The sequence below is a fragment of the Astatotilapia calliptera genome, chromosome 5 (assembly GCF_900246225.1).
Source record: "Astatotilapia calliptera chromosome 5, fAstCal1.2, whole genome shotgun sequence".
In the NCBI taxonomy this organism is placed as follows: Eukaryota; Metazoa; Chordata; class Actinopteri; order Cichliformes; family Cichlidae; genus Astatotilapia; species Astatotilapia calliptera.
The window spans coordinates 3,823,026-3,841,811 of NC_039306.1; the positions used below are offsets into that span (position 1 = coordinate 3,823,026).

General features: G+C 38.9%; 1 protein-coding gene across 1 annotated transcript; it reads right to left on the bottom strand.

Annotated features, from left to right (window-relative positions):
- Positions 1-4,066: 4,066 nt before the first annotated feature.
- psmf1 (proteasome inhibitor subunit 1) lies at positions 4,067-17,439 on the bottom strand. The gene is made up of 7 exons (XM_026166713.1): positions 17,188-17,439; positions 15,836-15,988; positions 14,867-14,949; positions 14,272-14,469; positions 8,730-8,786; positions 6,579-6,740; positions 4,067-4,845 (listed from the first exon to the last, which is right to left on the bottom strand). Exons 1-7 carry the CDS (start codon positions 17,314-17,316, stop codon positions 4,794-4,796), a joined length of 834 nt encoding a protein of 277 aa, XP_026022498.1. The 5' UTR covers positions 17,317-17,439; the 3' UTR covers positions 4,067-4,793.
- Between the last annotated feature and the right edge of the window lie 1,347 nt (positions 17,440-18,786).

Consider the following 18,786-nt stretch of genomic DNA (forward strand, 5'->3'; position numbering starts at 1 on the left):
CCTCCAGTGGCCTCCTCTGCAGTTTCTGTTTCTCTGTCTTGGCTTAACTTTACACCTTTGAAGGTTGCAGCTTTTTAAAGACCCACACATCATCATCATCATCATCATCATCATAGTATAAACAGTATCACAAATGGTGGAGGCTTCATATCAGCTCTCTGGGAAAAGCTGCAAAAAATATTTTTTGTTAATCGTTACTCATCTCACAAAAGGATATGACATCATGCAGATAAACCCTGGCTATATAAAAAACAAAATAGAAGGCCTTAAGGGAACCAGTATAAACTTGAATTGTGTTATTGCTGTAAAGCTATGCAATCAACATCTACACTGTACGGTAAGTAAGCAATAGGAGCTTAACTGAAACGCCTGCAGATCTAACCACTGCAGTGGATTTTATATTTAAACTCCGCCCTTCAAGTGTCCGAGTGTCCCGGCTGAGCTGGTTGTGGCTTATTTTTAGATTTTTAAAAACTGACTTTGCTCTTTAGCATTAAATTCTATGTTCTAGTCTGTCTCCAGGACTCTGTCTCATTGTTATTACTGTCAGTCTTTAAACTGAGTTCTTTTTTCTTAAAGCTGCATGACGTCTTTTTATGTCTCCTCTTGTTTTTGTTTCTTGTCCCTTTTATTTATGCTCTTGAGTCAGATAGATCCCCAGTCAGCATGACTCATAAATGTCACAGATTACTGTTTTCCACAAGACAAAATGAGAACCTTGCCTATCTTTCTACCCACACAGGAGCATTAGTAAAGACCCCCTGACGATCTAAAGGTAAGTATGCCTCACACAGAACCTCTCATTAAATTTAATAGGAGAAACATCAGATGAATCTGACTGAGCTGTGTTTTGATTTTCAGACACTGATTTATGTCCCTGTCACTCCCACTCACTCTTTTTTTACTGTCCTCTTCTGGCTGCCATTTACATCCTAACAAAGCAAAACATAAAGGCTGTTTATGTGGTGTTAAACTAAAACTATAACTTTTAAAATATCCTGAAATAAATGGAAACAGACTGTTCTTTTTATGAATTTTAAAGAGGAGGAAGTCAAAGCATGGAGGAAACTGTGTGCTGACAACATCTCAGAGCAACATACCTCACAGTCCAAACTCTAATGAGCTCAAATGGGTAAACTCAGTTTTATATTTTAAAAGAACACCATGCAGCCATTCCTGTGTTGGCTTTTCCAAGTCAGTTGAGTGCTTAGCTAGCTTGGTTAGCTTGCTGTTTCCACAAACAACATAGATACAATGCACACACAAGAGCTGCTAACTAGTGCTGAATGAGTGCTGCACAAACACACACACAAATACTCATCAGTACTCGAGCACAAACTTCTTCTTGATGTGTGAGAACATTTACCTCAGAAAGCATCAGAGAATTTCTTTAAAAATGCCCCAAATGCACAAACACATCAAACGAAATCCAGTTCAGGGACTCCAAGTGTGAGGACACACAGACCCCTAATTTTAAATCTAAATAAAATATAATACACCTCACATTTGTTTTGAAGAGAGAAACAATCATTTGATTTCAAAATTCTTTTTGTAGCTGGCGGCTGTAAACAACAACAACAACAACAAAAAGGGCTGCTGCTGTGATTTTGGATATTTAAACATGGGTATGACTCACTTTTAGTGACAGCCTCACGTGGTCATTAGAGGAGCTGCAGTTTATTTGAGCAAGTTTTGGTCCACAAAAAATCTGCATGAAGCTAGAAACATATTTGGGCCTCATAATGATTATTATGTTCTCTACTTATGAATAAGAGAAAACCCTAATACTGTATGGAGTCCCCCAAAGATCAGTCCTTGAGCCTCTGTTGTCTTTACATGCTTTCTTTAAAGGAAAATCCTTCAAGAATACAAGGTCACTTATCATAGCTATGCTAACGACACCCAGATTCATTTGGCTGTCTCACAAACGACTTTGATCCTGCCCTGAAAAACTGGAAGTCTGGATGCAACACAGTTTGCTTCAATTAAAGAGAGACATGTTTAAAACAAAGATGCACAGTTGCAACTTGAATCTACAGCCTGAATCCATGTGATAAATGTTAGTGTGATCAAAGTTTCACTGACCATACTAAGGCTGTAATCAAGTCATTTTACTCTTTCTGGCATCGTTGTATGATACTCAATTGTATATAGCATTTGTATTCTATTTCATTATATTGTGTACAGTTGTGTACAGTATCTTATTCTTATCTTATTCCAGTGTTTTTTCTTCTTCTAATTTTTCTATATAATTTTGCACTGTCCACTTTCTGCTGTAACAAAACAAATTTCCCACCTGTGGGACTAATAAAGGTTATCTTATCTCATCTTTTTGTCATCTCAGACAGATACACGTTCCAGTGCGATCCCAGCAGGAAGCTTATTCATGCCTTTATTTATTTAAAAAACACGACCATTGGATAGTTAGTTAGTTCAAAATACTGCTACAAGAATTTTAAGGAAAACCAGGAGTGACATCACTGTGATTCTCTGCTCCCTGTGTTTGTTTCCAGAATTGAATAAAAAATATTCCTTACTGCCAGGGTTCTTTAGAATAAAAAAATATCCAAAATATTAATCAGTTCATCCAGGGCTGGCAGGGTACACCATGCACAGGTGACCTGACTATCACATAGAGACACAGGGAGCCACGGGTGATGAGAAATGAGCCTTGTGTGGTTCTAGAGCCACTGGTCTTCATCAGCTTTTCACCTTACATGTTTGCCATGAATCATTTTCTTTACAGGCCTTTTTTCTCTTCAAGAAACCAGCACTGTAAGAAAAAGTTGGTCCACAAACTTCCTCTTTAGCTCTGTATTGTTCATTAGTTTCAGCTCAACAAGCTGTTATTTCCCCTGCAGGCAGGCGACAAACAGCCATCTCCAGTCCTCTGCCCAGGGAGTGCTGAGAGGTAAATATAGCACAGGAAACTGATGCTCTGGTCACAGCAGCGCTCTCTCAGGTGCTTGTTAGAAGATAAAAAAAAAGGCACACAGTGTGAGACAGAAAAGGCCTGAAAACACAGAGTTTATAACAAGCTGTTTAAACTCCACGATCTGATGCTGAAGAGAAACGTCATCTCAGTCTGCAACCATGGTGACAGAGCCTCTGTTAAACTGAATGCTAATGTCAGTATGCTAATACTGATGTTTAACAGCTCCGAGGTTGGAAATTAAGTCAGTGCCACAACTGCAGTTCCTCTGCTGGCCACTTGAGGCTGCTTCCAACAGTGAGTCAGCATCCACTGTCTCCCACGTGAAAGTATCCAACCTTACAACTAAAATAAACTATTTTACAGCCTGACGTTGAAACTGTTTTAGACTCCATGAATGCGGTTTACCTTCTTAAAAACTTTGAGATGTGAACTCGTTATTATTAAAATTATTAAAACTGTGGGCGATCGTGGCTCAAGAGTTGGGAGTTCGCCTTGCAATCGGAAGGTTGCCCAACAGTCTCGGTCGTTGTGTCCTTGGGCAAGACACTTCACCCGTTGCCTACTGGTGGTGGTCAGAGGGCCCGGTGGCACCAGTGTCCGGCAGCCTCGCCTCTGTCAGTGCGCCCCAGGGTGGCTGTGGCTACAATGTAGCTGCCATCACCAGTGTGTGAATGGGTGAATGACTGGATGTGTAAAGCGCTATATAAATACAGGCCATTTACCATTTAAATTTAGGCTATGGCTGCTTTGGTCGAGTCGACAGACATGGATCTCGACCTTAAGATCCCGATTGTGCTGTTGGCCCTCTGAGAACATTTTATTACCAATAATATGATTTGTGTTAGTTGTACTACAGCCTGTCCAAGGTACCTGTGATCCAGTTTTGGTGAGTAATTTTACACTATGAGTCAGATTGTGTTTCTCTGTGAACGCACCTGTACAGTTTTAGCTGGCCAAGCTAGCTCGCACTAATTGGTAAGTTAAAAAAAAAATATGACGAAAACCCAAATTCCTGATTACTGTCAGGTACCAACACAGTAGCTACTGTAGAGGATGCAACAGTGGGTATGTCCATCTCTGATGTGCAGTTTATAGAAAAAAAAAAAAAGTTCAGTAACAAAAACCAGAGCATCTCGTCAAAGGGTTTTTATTCAGTATATATTACTGAGATCATTAAATAGACTTGTTCAATTGACAACAATCTAAACACAAATAAAGAACCATGTTTCAGTGTTCTTTAATATTTTCACATCAAAAATGAAAAAGAAGAAGCACTCTTTTATTAATAAACTGGTAGATGGAGTTTGATGGGATCTATTATTTAGGAAGCAAAGGGCAGAGAGAGGGGTTTTCACTCGTACATGTTTTTAGATTTAAGCATCTCGGTGGTTCTGTTGATCAAAGGTGAGATTTTTCATTTATGCAGTAATCTCCAGACTCGCAGATCTCGCCCTGCAGCCAAATGTCACCTCATTACTTCACAAAATAATACTGCTCAGCAATGTTCAGATGTCAGTATAAAAGACAAAATATGAGTTTATTATGCGCGACCTTCATCTGTATGGCATTGTTCTTTTAGGGGCTCTTTTACATTGGAGCAACTTTTTCATTTCAAAGTCACGGATATTTGAGACAGCAGTAACTGGGTTTTTGTTATGTCAGTTTGCATCCTAAAGATTTAATTCATATGAAATGAGCAATCAGAAAACAAACCCTCCTTCTCAAAAAGAGAAAAATGAAAATCTTCAGGCCACAAACACGGATGAAACCAAACCCTCAGAGAGGAGAAGGCGGCTGCTATCGGCTGGAGGAAAAGATGCTGAACAGGAAGTAGAAAATCGGGAAACAATCCAGGGTACTACATGAACATGTCATCGTAGCCAGGAGGGGGCATGTGGTCTGGATCCGGCCTAAAAAACAAAAACAAGAGAAACACACAGAGCTGTTGTTACTGTAGCCAGTGGAAGGTGGGTGGTTCGATCCCCGACTCCTGCTGTGCACACGTCTTAAGTCTACTTGGGCAAGGATCGAGTGTGAGTGCACAGATTGGACATAGATAAAAGTGCTGTATGAATGTGTGTGTGATTTGGTGAATGAGGAGTAACCAAGTGCTCAGCTGAATAAAAAAGTGCTGGCCCATTCACCATCGTCATATTTTATATACTGTCATTTTTTCATATTTTGTCTTATTTTTATTTTGACTCCTGGTGTTCAGGCTGAGGCCTGCAGGGCAGGGTTAGGTAATGGAGCAAATACACCGCCTGCCAATGATTAGTGGAGTCCACTGCCTGCTGTTGGACTGATTTTTGCTATTTTATTTGGAAAAGTTTTCGGTGTGTCTCCTTTATAATTCAAGATAATGCACAGTCAACCTGGAAAGCACAAAAGTTCTTGTTGCAGTGATTTCAGTTGTTCACAACACAAAGCAGAGGCTCTAACAATTAAACCCTCTTTAGTGCTTTCTGTCCTTTATTTTGGGCTGAAAAGCTTCATAACAGAAGCAGATTGAAAAACTGTGTATGCATTTCTGCACACTCACAGCACTTAAGGCTGCAAACAGAGGCATCCTTCATCTAATTATTTTCCTTATGGTTGTCTCATTTGTGAGTTTCATCTATATCAGTTTGGAGCTAGATAAATGCCAAGCAGGCGATTTTGCTTTGCTTCATTGCATTTGCTGAAAATGCTGCTGGGGACTCCTCTGCCTCTCCAGCAGGAACTTGAGCTGGACGGTCGCAGCTGTTGGACTGACACCGAGCGACTGGAACTTTAAACACACAATCTTACTACAGAACTAAGACGGGTTTTTTTTCCAGGACAACAGGCAACCTTTACTTGTTTATTAAATCTGGTTTATTAGTCTATTTAGCTATAGAGTCACTAAAATCTGTGTCTATATATGAGGCTGGAAGGTGACTAATATACTTTTTTTTCTGTCATTATCTTCACGTTTATATCAAAAACAACAACTTTAAGGCAACTTTGCATGATTATCTAATAATCATGCAAAGTTTTATTTTACAATGAATCTTGAAAATGGCACCAAATGTTTCTGTAATACATAAGAAATTACACAACTGTTGTATTTAATTTGCTTCAAAGCTGCTTTCAATTTTCTTATTTGTTCTGTGAAGAATGTATCTTTCAGTGGAGTAAATCATACAAATCTAAGATGTTGTAACCATTATAAGCCTTTATTTGGATTGACACAGAGTCAAGAGCTGCCTCCATTATGTAAGGTGGCTCCTCAAAACTCTTTAAATTGCTAAAATGGAGAGGCCATCTGGTATTACTGAGATTAAAATGGGTGTAGCTTTGTTGTGTTTCATTTCTGCTGAATTAAATCTGGTGAAGCTGCAGCTGAGAAGTAAAAAAAAAAAAAATCTTTAATAAGACCACTGACTGATTTAACGCTGCTCTTGGATTTGGATTTTTGATCAAGTCGAAAGATAAGATCTTTTTTTTTGAGAATTTATTTTATGTCAAAATTCAAAGTGTCTTTGACCCTTTGAGAGGTTCAGTGGAGCCTCACAGCTGAGGAGCTGTTACAGCCTGAATTAGTGCAGACAGATGGAGGCGTGTGTGTGCGTGTGTGTGTGTGTGTGTGTGTGTGTGTGTGTGTGTGTGTGTGTGTGTGTCTCACCCTGGTCTGTGACGTCCGACGGGTCCAAACGGATCGAAGCGAGCTCCTGGGGGAACGGCTCCAGGAGGCAGAATGTCTGGTATCCCACTAGACGGGTCAAAGCCAGAGCGAGGATAACCTGACCTCAAGGGGTCGACTATCATCCCACCACCACCACGAGAACTGAGGAGGCGAGGCGGAGTTCAGAGATTCAAGAGAAGGACACGTGTCAGCTGGTTTTGTTGACTTTGTCATAGATAAACAGGCTACGGGTTTTATCTGAAAGTGTTTAAAAATAAATCACTAGTTAAGTAACATTAATGTTATTATAACATAAAAAAAAATCCTAAACAAGTTGTACTTTCATGATTGTAATGGATGACGACGGAGCTAAAAACCACCCACCGCGGAGCGGCGGTTTCAAAAGTATTATCCAGCTTACACCACGCTCGACATCCAAACAAGACTGTTTCAAAAACAGACGTCGTAAAGAGCTCCCCAGTACAGAAATCAAACCAAAGAACAAAACGCTAATACACACACAACACAACAAATAAAGTCCACCTTGAGTTGGTTTTTAAACACGCCCACTTTATCAGTGTACTTGAAGCACAGGTTAGGGGGGATAACATCTTGCAACACAACCCAAAAACATATACAAATGGATGCCCTCTGCCCTTTTTACATTGTGTACATGTGCTGTGGGTCATACTGGATCACTTGGCTGCCATTAAAAACCTCTCATGGGCCTTATTGGCTCTTCTGCAGGGCTCGGCCAAAAGCTCACCTTGTAAGTGAACCAGAAAAATCTTAAGGTGGGGTTGAGTTTAGCAATTATTAAAAACTGTAAGAAAACTAGTTACATAATAGCTGCGACTCAGTTTGGAGATGTTTGCTTCGTTCGAGTCTGAAAAGGGAAGTTGATGTTAAAGTGTCTTAAGCAAACTTTATTTCTAATGGCCAGAAGGAGACGACTCCTGGTGGTTATAAAGAAGTCTGTGGGAAAACGGCACTCTCTGAGACCTCATTAAACACTTTCCTGGAGATTTCATGGGCTGAGTCGCCTGTTTCAGGTCATACTGAATAAAACGGGGAGATCATTTTGTAAATTATGGCCACTTTTAAAGAAAAATAAGAGGACTGTCCAGTGTTCGCCCATTACCTTCAGATTTGTCTGTTACTCTCATTAACCTTGCTAGTCTCATCTGGTTACACAACACTAAGTGCTGACAGCAAAAATAATTAGGGCGAGGTTTTAAGAGTGGGTGATGTCACAGTAACTATGTCCATCTTTTATAACATCTATACTGTAAAAAACAATGTGCCATCAGCCGCCTTCTGGACGGGCTAAATTTAGTCTCTAAAAACCATAAAGCACAAACATACCAACATTACAAACGTGACGAAAGCGCAACAAAGCAAGACAAGCATTGAGCAACTATGACCACAGGTGTGTTTTAACCAGGTTTTCATGTTTACATAGAAGCGAAGAGTCCCTGAATCATATATAGTGCGACTTGTAGAGATCTTTTAAAATGTTAATATCTTTTTCTGACTAAAATATGTTTGATTTTGAACCCTGTATGCCAAGCAATAGCTCTCTTTATGAAATTTATACTGGTGCCACTACCTGGACTAATTGTAGAAGAGTAATGCCTGCATACTCCTGGGGTAAAAATATCAATCAGTTATTAAAGGGCAGCTTTCAACAAAAACTTGGGTTTGATTAATTTGCTTTACTTCCACATTACAGTGAGGTATTTTGACAAGCTGATACTTAAAGCTACATATGGGGAAACAAGGAGATCAGATTAACCTTCAGTGATTTAAAAAGTGTCCTGGTGGAAGGTACTTCAATACAAAGCTTGTGTTAGCACAATAGAAAAGCTCGAGCTGATAAAAAATTAATGTTAAAACTAAACTTAGATTCTGAGTCTGCAGCTGCTTTTGTTTGTCATCTTTTCTGCGACTCTCTGACATCTGAGCTTAAAGCTTCGCTTTCAGCTGGACACGCGCCAGTAATCCAGAGCTGTCCACTGCTGTGAGGGCCGACTGTTCATCCTCAAATCCCAGATTAGGGAAAACCCAGGAGAATGCTTAAATGCATGTCTGAGATTGAATTCCATAAACAGATTTAAAGGATTTAAACATGACAGGAAGAGACAGACTCACCCAAAGGGATCCAGATCTGCTCCTCCAGCTGCAAACGGAGGAACCATGGGGTCGGGCCTGAAACAAACACACACACACACACACACACACACACACACACACACACACACACACACACACACACACACACACACACACACACACACACACACACACCAAAACCAGTTAAATACAGGATCAGTCTAACATCATTTTACAATGGAAAACAAACTACAACAGCTAGCAACGTGTCAAATACGTGAAACACAACCGACGATCTTCTTCACCAACATCTAATAAAAATAAATACTTTATTTATGCTCAAAATTCACCACTGCAAGAGCGAAAACAATAAAAACACCTTACAATAAAAGTAAAATTATAAAAATGTAAAAATCTTATATCATACAATGAGCAGCTTAAACGTAAAACGAATGTGTTATGAGGTGGTAAAGACTTTCTGTATGTGTCCATGTTTCTGAGGAGATAAAAGAGTGAGAAAAATGAGTTCGGCTGCATGTCCGCTAAGTGGTGCAGAGGATGGTCTGGGTCCATTAATTATCCATAGCCATTTACCACACACAGCCACGGTCATTTGGAGGACCTTCGTCAGTTGAGGAAGACATCCCAAGTGCGGTGATTCAAACTGAATTCAATGATATGACGAACTCTCTCAGGCATGTTAATGCATTCAGCATGCGCTTTAATATTCACGCCACTGAAACGCTCCTTCGCAGCAGCGTGTTCGAGAGGAGACTACTTTTCAATCACAATCCTTCCACATTTCTGGTTGCTGCCATGACAACGTCTGCAAGGAGCACATCAAACTCCACTAACGGTGTTCCCTCTGAGTCTTAATCAGCTCACCGAGCTCGTCCATATCACTGACTAAGCGCCTCACATTCCCCATGATAATCAGTGGGACAGTTCCAGCACTGAAACCCCGGCATTTCCTCCTTTGGTCCTCTGGGATAATAGTAGGACTTACTTCAGGCAGTCAAATTGTCAGGACAACCAGAAGGTGAAGATTCTCAGAGCGAAACGTAAAGAAAAATCTCTGGTGAAAAACACACTTGATGGATGCTCAATCATCCAGGGAAGAAAATCCCCAAAAGCTGATTCTGTTCATCTGGACGCAACGTTTTCAGTGGGAGAAACTTTTCGTCACTCATCCAGGTGACTTCTTCAGTCTCAGCTGACTGCAGGTTTCCCCAATCTTATAAAGTGTACATTTGCATAATGACTTAAACTAGCATAACTGAAGGAACAATGGGCTGGGAGGTCAGTTCCTTGATCATTAATATGTAAATTCTCAAGGAGGGGGCCTAAGGGTACATCTCTCACCATCATACAGTGCGGTGATCGCAGCCATTCCCCAACTCTCTGTGAATGGTACTCATGGACATTGATCAGTGGCCATTGATCACGGGCTTTGATCAGTGGTTGTTGATCAATGGTCATGTGAATTTGCATATCAATGATCAATTAACTGATCTGCCAGCCCATTGTTGGAAACAAAAGGTTTCTGCCACTGAAAACGTTACATCCAGATGAACAGAATCAACTTTTGTGGATTTCCAAAAAGAGCTGTGCCAGACGACCATATTAGGGAAATCCTCTCTTAGTGACATCATTTAGAGCCAAGAGTAGAAAAAATAGATCAGTTGTCATTTAGAGTGGTCTGAAAGCTGTACGTAATTGTACATACATGGACCTCATATAATTTGAACATTCCCTTTCCAGGCTTGTTTGAGACGACTGAATCTGGTTCTTTTTAGACATTAAAAATGCTCAACTTTGGGACGATAGTTGATGTAGAAAATTTAGTTTTATTGCATTTTGAATGCAGAATATTGATGTCCATTTGACAATCGCTAGCTGGTTCATTATTTTACATACATAGTTACCTTATTGATTATTAAAGTATTCTGATTCTGGTATATTTAAAAGAATGCAAAAATTTAAAAAAAAATTACTTTTTAAAAGGCTTCCCAAATGTGAAAACTTTTGGGAAGTCAGCTTTTGGGAGACTGAAGGACTGAGGAGACACAGTAAAGGAGTTGTTAGCACTGTCACCTCACAACAGAAAGGTTCCTGGTTCAAATCCCAGCTGGACTTTTCTGATTGTAGTCTAAAGGACTTTAAGTGGTCAGCAAAAAGCAACACGTTTTAAGAATCTGCGAGTTTAACTTTTGAAAACTAATTCTGATTCTCTAACATTTCCTAGATGTTTGGGGGGGGGTAACAGTTTCCATCTTAACAAAAACATGTTATCTATTTATTTTATAATTCTCATTTATTTATTGATCCTACAATCATTATTTCACTTTAACTGGATTCTGCAGCTTAGAATCATCAATGACTAATGTCATTTATAAAAGACAGTTGCTCTAAGAGTAACTTTAAAAATGGAAACACACAGGCATGCTTGATTCAGCTTCTAGTAAGACTGGTGGAGAGTCCCACATCTGATTCATCCAACCTTCAGGTCTTCAGGTTCTGCCCCCTCCCTTGTCTTGTCTTTGCTTTTGCCATCACTCTGCTTGTTTCTCTGAATTGTTACTCCCGAATCGTCTCTTAAGGATTCAGGAGTGCTTTCTTACTTTCTCTCCATTATCTTGGTCTGTTCTCCTCTTAACTTTTACTTTCTCCCATCTGTCACCGTTTCTCATCCTCATCTCCCTCCCCCTCTGTCTGCACCTCTCTCGGGACAAGGAGGTGACAGCAGGAGGTCGATAAAGTGCTGACATCATCTCGCATCTCATCTGAGCGGGTCATGGCTAAGAGGATGGGGGAGGAAGAGGAGGAGGGAGATGAGATGAGGAGTGAAAGTCAGAGTGATTCTGTCTCGCAGCTCTCGCTCACACATGTGCTCATGTTTCCATCACTTCAGATGACGTTACACTGACTTCATTTCCAGGATAACCACATTTAACATCACCAAACAAAATGCGCATTTTTATCAGAAAATGCTGCCATAAGTTAAATTTAAAGTCACTTTTAGTGGATGTTAAAGATTTTCACGTTTACTATAAATAAACAATGAACGAATTAAAAAAAACAAAAAAACAACAACCCTGCTCTCTTCAGCTTTTGTTCTATCAAACATCACCCATTAAAACACCAGTATGTGCCAATGCACTGGTGTTTCTTAAAGTTAACTAGTTAAGCTTAGCCAGGTAGTGAACCACGTCTGCAGAGATGGACTAGAGTGAAATTAATCTAAGGGACTGTTTGGTTTATTCTTACTTTATTCTGACTAATGATTTCCTGCTAACATGGATAAATTGCACTCCATCTTATTTCACAAAATAAAATGTAAAAAAAGGACAGCTAATTTATCCAAGCTAACTTATTTGCTACATCTACCTGCCATTTTTCTATGACTACACTATAACATCTACTGTGACACACTAAGCAGATTTTTGCAGATGAGCTAAATTTAGCTCATCTGTTAGCACCATCCAACCACCCTGTGTTGGCTTTGCTTTGTGTCACTATGAATGACTAAAATACATACTGTTCTAGACAGAAAGAAAGCTGTTGCCAAAACATTCTTTTCCACCAAAGAAAAATATGTTTAAACATTTTTAAATGGAGCTTAATTCATATCGTAAGTAGTTTTTCGTTTTTCAAATGTGTAGAATCATCAGGAAAATGCCAAGACATCTGTTACAAAAGGTAGCCCAGACTCCCTGCCTTAACTATATGCTGAGCAATCGTGCTTACTTACAGTCAGCCGCCCAAAGGTCCATTTTCAGTAAGGAAAAAAAACTCCTTAGTTAATATCAAAGACAAAAAAGTTAGGCGTGGTCACAGCCCTGACCTCAGCAAACGCTTTCTGATGCCTTTATCGGCTCAATCAGGTCAAACTGATTAAAACATGAATGTATTTGGTAAATTGTGGAAATTCTAATTTTCAGAAATGATGATTATCCAGGGTACGTTCACTAGGTAATGACAAGCTGTTAACCTGTGAGACGACAATATCCTCAGCTTGTAAGTCAGATGCACTCCGGTCTTATCACGTCTGTTTCAAAAGAGACTTAACACACCAGAGAGTGGCTCCATCCATCTTTGGTACTGTCTATAGCTACGACCATGGATCATGTTATTTGATGTAATTTGGCAAGCTACATAAAATAGTGCAGCGTAATAGTGCAGGACAGGTGCAGTATATCATCCCTGTTTTGGCTAATGGCCGCTTGCTTGCGGACTGTGAACAAATATGAGAAGGAGAGTGATGACTAGTGTTTCACTAAGAGCCTTCAGACCTCTTTTCTTTACAACACTGTGTCTGTACTTACTGCTCTCTGACTCGCCTCACCCTAACCTTACTCAAACCTTCTGCTTAGCCCACAGGGTTTTTATCTTTTTTTTAAATTGATTTTATCGTTAACTCTGTTTCCCTGGGTCTTTTCCTGTGTGTTATGAATAAATCTTCCTTTTTTGGTACCGGTAGTGGTTTCATTTTGTTGTATTTATCCGCAACACCTTAAAGGCCGATCCGTGAAAATACTGTCGGACATAAACCGGTCCGCGGCGCAAAAAAGGTTGGGGACCGCTGATATAGAGGATGTTACAAAGACACACACACTTATTACACTCACATTCATTCTCTGGACACTTACCAGAACGTTAAACTAAGTCTTTCCTTGTAATAATTAATTTATGGGAACTTGCTTTGTGTCCCCAGAAGGGAATGTATAAACAGATTTAGGTCCCTGAACATGAGTAAAACACACACACACACACACACACACACACACACACACACACACACACACACACACACACACACACACACACACACACACACACACACACACACACACACACACACACAGCCTGAGCTCTGTCCTCATTTGCCAACAGATGCTCCGTCTAGACGTATTACAAGCCACAATCTCAGCACATCCAGGGGTGTGTGTGTGTGTGTATCAAATGCCAAAATGTCAGTCATAAATATTAATAACACGAGGCTCTGATGCCATGAAAATGTTAAGGATTACAACTTGTTGGTTGTTCATTGATTTTCCATCATGTAGTTCTTTCCAAGTCTGCAAAGTGCAAACAAATCTAAAATCGTTCAAGGTTAAACTGGACTTTTAGACTGTTCGAATTTATTAAGTGAGTGAGTAATGCACATTAATGCACACAAAACTGGAAAACCTGAATAGGCCAGACTGCCAATGAATAGACTAAACTATATTCAGCCTGAGTAAAACTAGAAATACCACAAATATAAGGTTAAAACTTCATGAATGTACATTAGATTAATTACTTGATCCTATGCTGGTGGGAGAACCTCATTAATGAGCAAAAGTAGGTGGATATAGAAAAATTAGTAAGCAAGGCATTCGTTATTATCTCTATTTGACTCATAGTTTCAGGCAGTATCCTCTTTTTTCCACAAATGCAAAAGAGAGAGAAACCAGGAACATTACAAATATGTGCCAACCATAACTGTGTGTCACACATGACAGTAAAATGTACATATTTAACGATCAGTTCATGAGTTTTGTTGTAAAGTTTTGCATGCACAGTTTGTATCATCACCAACCAGTGAGGGTGTGTCCCCTGGCGAGGATTCCTGCTGGGAATACGGAGGGGGTCACTGTCCTCTCCTCTTCTTCTCTGCGCCTCCTCTTCCTCATCCCGCTGACTCTTCCTCTCTGCTCTCTGTCCGGTCGGTCTGTCCAGGGGGGGCAGCAGCTGAGTCTTCACCTTCTCTGACAAACTGTCTGCATCTTTGAACACACTGCAGAGAAGAGAGATGACTTCATTTATTTTTCAGCTCTATATGTTTATTTTCTGACTATACCAGAGTTGCTAAGCATGACTCACAATTCAAAATAATCTTTAGTTATCAAACAAACTGCCCTTCAAGGCCACCCTCCCTATCAGACAACCTTTTTATAATAGGCTTTTTCCAACAAATAAAAGATTTCAACAACAAGTGAGTATCAATCTGAGATGACCTTAAAAGGCAGGCTGAGTACGAGGCATACTTTATTACTATTTATACATTTCTTCCTAAAGTTGGAAAGTTTGTCCCTTACAGGATCCAAAAGTCTAACACAACAATTATAATAATCAGAACAACATAAGACAACAGAATAAAAGCTTAATAAAGTAGAGCAGCTCAAAAAAATAACCTGTCAAATGTGTGAAGCTGGTCAGTGTTCACGTGGTCGTTGATGTTCACCGTTAAGTCCGACACCTGCTGTGTGCTGGAGTTCTACACACACACACACACACACACACACACACACACACACACACACACACACACACACACACACACACACACACACACACGATCCATTAAAAAGATAGATTAACATGGAGAATAATATCTCAACAAACTAGCAAATAATAAACTGAACCTAAATCATATTTTCTTATTTTACGCAACTGTGTGTCAGATCTTTGCATAGATCTACATTTCTCCAGTCTTACAGTGCAGTAATACGACCCGTATATGAATGACAAAAACTAAAACTCACTGAACTAAACACTAAACTAATCGAAACATTTTAATCGATACAAACTCGAATGACCGAAAAAAACACAAATTTAAAAGTAAAGTGTTTGCGACCTCACCCCTGGCTGCAGTGATGTCTGCTCTGAACATCAAGATTCAAACTTAGAAAATCAGACTTGATTCCCTTTTAAGGCTTTTTATGGATCCTTACATCAGGACTGAAATGCAGGATAAACTGGTCGGTCTATATCAGTGCTCCAATGAAAAATAATCCAGAGGAAAAAATCTTCTTCTTAACCTCCTAAGACCTGAACTCTTTCATGGCATTTTAAATTTCTCTTTGCTATTTGGGCTGATTGGAACCTGATGAATTTAAAAACTAAGACTTACCAGATTTCTTTTTTTTTTTACATAATTTTTGTTTCTGAGAAAAACGAGATCCACATATGAGGACATTCGTTTTAAACTTTGATAGAACAGTGGCAGTATAACGTCCTCGTAATTATGCAAAATTTCAGGTTTCTGCTGTCATTAATAGAGGGAAAAAACCCACACACTACCATAATTTTTAAAGCACTATTTTAAATTGCCATTGTCTAGAAAACTAATTAAGATTCAAATCAAATGTTTATGTGCTTACCATCAGATTGAAGATCAAGGTGGAATCAACAGTGATTGCCTTGAGGAGCATTTGGGTGTCACTGTTGTTGGCTTTGTATCGCAGACTGTACAGCTCTTTGTTGTTACTCCAGTCAGCAGGCAGCAGCTCGGACTTCTTATCACTGCTGCGGGCCTGGAGCAGGAAGGTCACAGAGGCCGTGAAGACAGATAAAAACAAAGGGGGTCAATTCAATCAGAAACCTGCTTTTTCTTTTCACAATATTTGTTATCAGAATTTGGCCAGTTCACTGCAAATAACAAAACAATACATAAGAACTACAGCAAGAAATATGTGTTATTATTAGATATAACATATACTAATCTCATCACTAAGGTTGTAAGATTGTTGTAAAAAATTGTAAACATATTGCAGATTCTTGTGTTGCTGCAGTAAAACAGACTAAAACTAGCTAACATAAACAAGACTAACCCTATAATTAAAATGTGACAAAACAACATTGGTCAATAACGTAAAAATTCCACATAATAAAATAAAAAACGAACGTGGAAAAAATAAATATAATAATGATAATGATACACATAAAAATCCGGTAGAGTGAATTCATTTTTAGGTGCATAAAAATTTCTCATTATTTATATCTAAAGAAAAAAAAAACTTTTCAACATGTCATCATGTTCAAAATAAAGAGAAATGTCTCATTTGGAACTGGGTCACTTTACTAAATGGTAGGTGTCATTCCAGAGTGTTTTTATGTAAAACAATCACACAGAGATGCCAAACGTTTCCCTTTTCACGTTAAATCTCATTATAAATGCTTCATTTAAAAATAATACTGATTACCTGTTGATTTCTGTAAAATGAACAATGGGAGAGGGTGGAGGATAGCAAGGCTGCACACTAACACGAATCTGTGTCATAAACTCCCGTGGTGTTTCAGGATGACTGCCCCCAGTGGGTTAGCCAGCTAAAGATGACATGACAGTTTTGGTAAACTGTCCCTCTTAAAACAGATGCCGTCAAACTGAATATCAGCCATGACAGTTGGATTAAAGAAACCTAAAACGCATTTCTCACACTTTTAAATTCTTCGCGTTAACGTCAGCTTGACACGGGAGGTGATGCTTGTTTATGAAGCTATAGCTAATGTACATTGAGAATTACATACAGAACTCCCTTGGAAAAACCGACATTTTAAGAATTATTGGAATTACGGTCTGAAAAACATCGAAAACCACATACACAGAATCTTTTTGCTAATATTTAATTTGCATTCCACAATTTGGCGTAAGAATGATGTAAAAAGAAAATATTATCTTTGCCATAATGTGGGATAATTTAACACAAGATTTAGCTAAACTAAGCGAACTCACCTCGTCTCCTGAGCCGATGCACCTGTATCCGTTCTTTATCAACTCCCAGTGAACAAAACACACAACGGCGTCCTGCGGGCAGGTGATGTTACCTGCGACACAGGTGTACAACACCTCCAAGCCAGCCATGTTTTCCTTCAATCTGCCAACATCGGTACAGTTTCAGGCAAAAGAAATGAAAACGAAAGTCTGTGTAGCAGCTTCACTGAGTCAAGCTGCAGTTCGGTGCCAAGCAACAGGAACCATTTCCGCTTCCCGGCTTTTCAGTTTAAAAGCACCAGAGAGCTGACCGAACGGTACATATCTGCAAATATCCAGTGATATTATGTGACGTAATGACCTTTTTTCATTAAGCTTTATTTCTATTTCATTTAGTATTTTTAGCTTCAATTAAGTTTCATTTTGATTCACTCTCAGATTAGGTTTTCTTATTTCAGTTCCGTTTTTCTTAGTTTCTTGGTTACTTTTACTATAATGTGAGTGTATTTGTAAGGGGGAAATTTAGACGAAGTATTAAAATACAAACTCAACTCTTCATGTCATGTAGGCATGAAGTGTTGCGTTTTTCATCCTTACAAAACATGTGCACCAATGCACCAAACTAAAATATTTTTCTCATACCTGGGTTTTATTTTGTTTGGGTTAAATATAATAATGTTGAAATCGGCCCTACTTCAATTCATTGCATCTTAAAAGAGCTCATATCTCTGTATAACTGTTAATTTAAAACAGGGGCCTCAAACTCGCAGGCCGGGGGCCACTTGCAGCCCACGTCACCCCTACTTGGGGCGTGTATATTGACATGAAGAAATATAGTACAATTTGACCCTTGAAGTTATTTATTTATTTATTTATTTATTTATTGTTAGGGTGCAATAAGTGCAATGTTAAAATAAGTTCCTTAAAAAGCAAAAAATGATTTTATATGAAAGCAATATGAGCAGAGAGTACAAACATGTTGAGGGATTGGCTGTGTTAGTTCAGTGAGAGTTATTTGTAAAGAAAACAGTTTTCACTAGCAGTCAAAAATCACTTATTTCTGCATTTTTATGTTGTTAAATAAATATAACAGAAATGCTGCCACGTGTCTGGCCAGAAAGAGAGTACCAATTTGTTTATTTGGCAGTTCAATGAAAGGCTTCAGTTAGTTAATAGTGAGGGAAGAAATGCGTTTACCTTTGCAATTTTATCTTGTTATACAATATTTGAAATTCAAAAACAAACTAAACACTACATTTTCTAAGATATTTGTGTGTTTTCTTGTTTGTTTGTTTTTGTACTCCTAGAACACTAAAGTGCTCTCCAATAAGATGACAATGCCAGCAGTGGCCTACAGCTTTAAGACCCCTGATCTAAAGAATAAAGATATGTACGCATCAAAAACACAAGCGATAATTTAAAAAAATCTAAAATGTCAGTTGATTAATTTTCAGACGGCATTTTATGCTTGTTATTGTATTATTTGTGTGAACCTATTTTAATGATCCCAACTTGATCAGGAAAAAAGTAAATTTATATTTTTAAACCGAGTCAATTTTGTTTTGATAAAACAAACGCAGGGTTAGCGGAAGCGCAGTGGTTCACTGTGTACGGCTTTTT

Bases quoted from the DNA above. Each gene is read 5' to 3' on its own strand.
- psmf1 (XM_026166713.1), bottom strand. From the start codon at position 17,316: ATGGCTGGCTTGGAGGTGTTGTACACCTGTGTCGCAGGTAACATCACC. The intron at 14,950-15,835 runs GTAAGCACATAA...GTGTGTGTGTAG, and splicing joins CCTTGATCTTCAATCTGATG to AACTCCAGCACACAGCAGGT. The intron at 14,470-14,866 runs GTTATTTTTTTG...TCTTCTCTGCAG, and splicing joins CAGCTTCACACATTTGACAG to TGTGTTCAAAGATGCAGACA.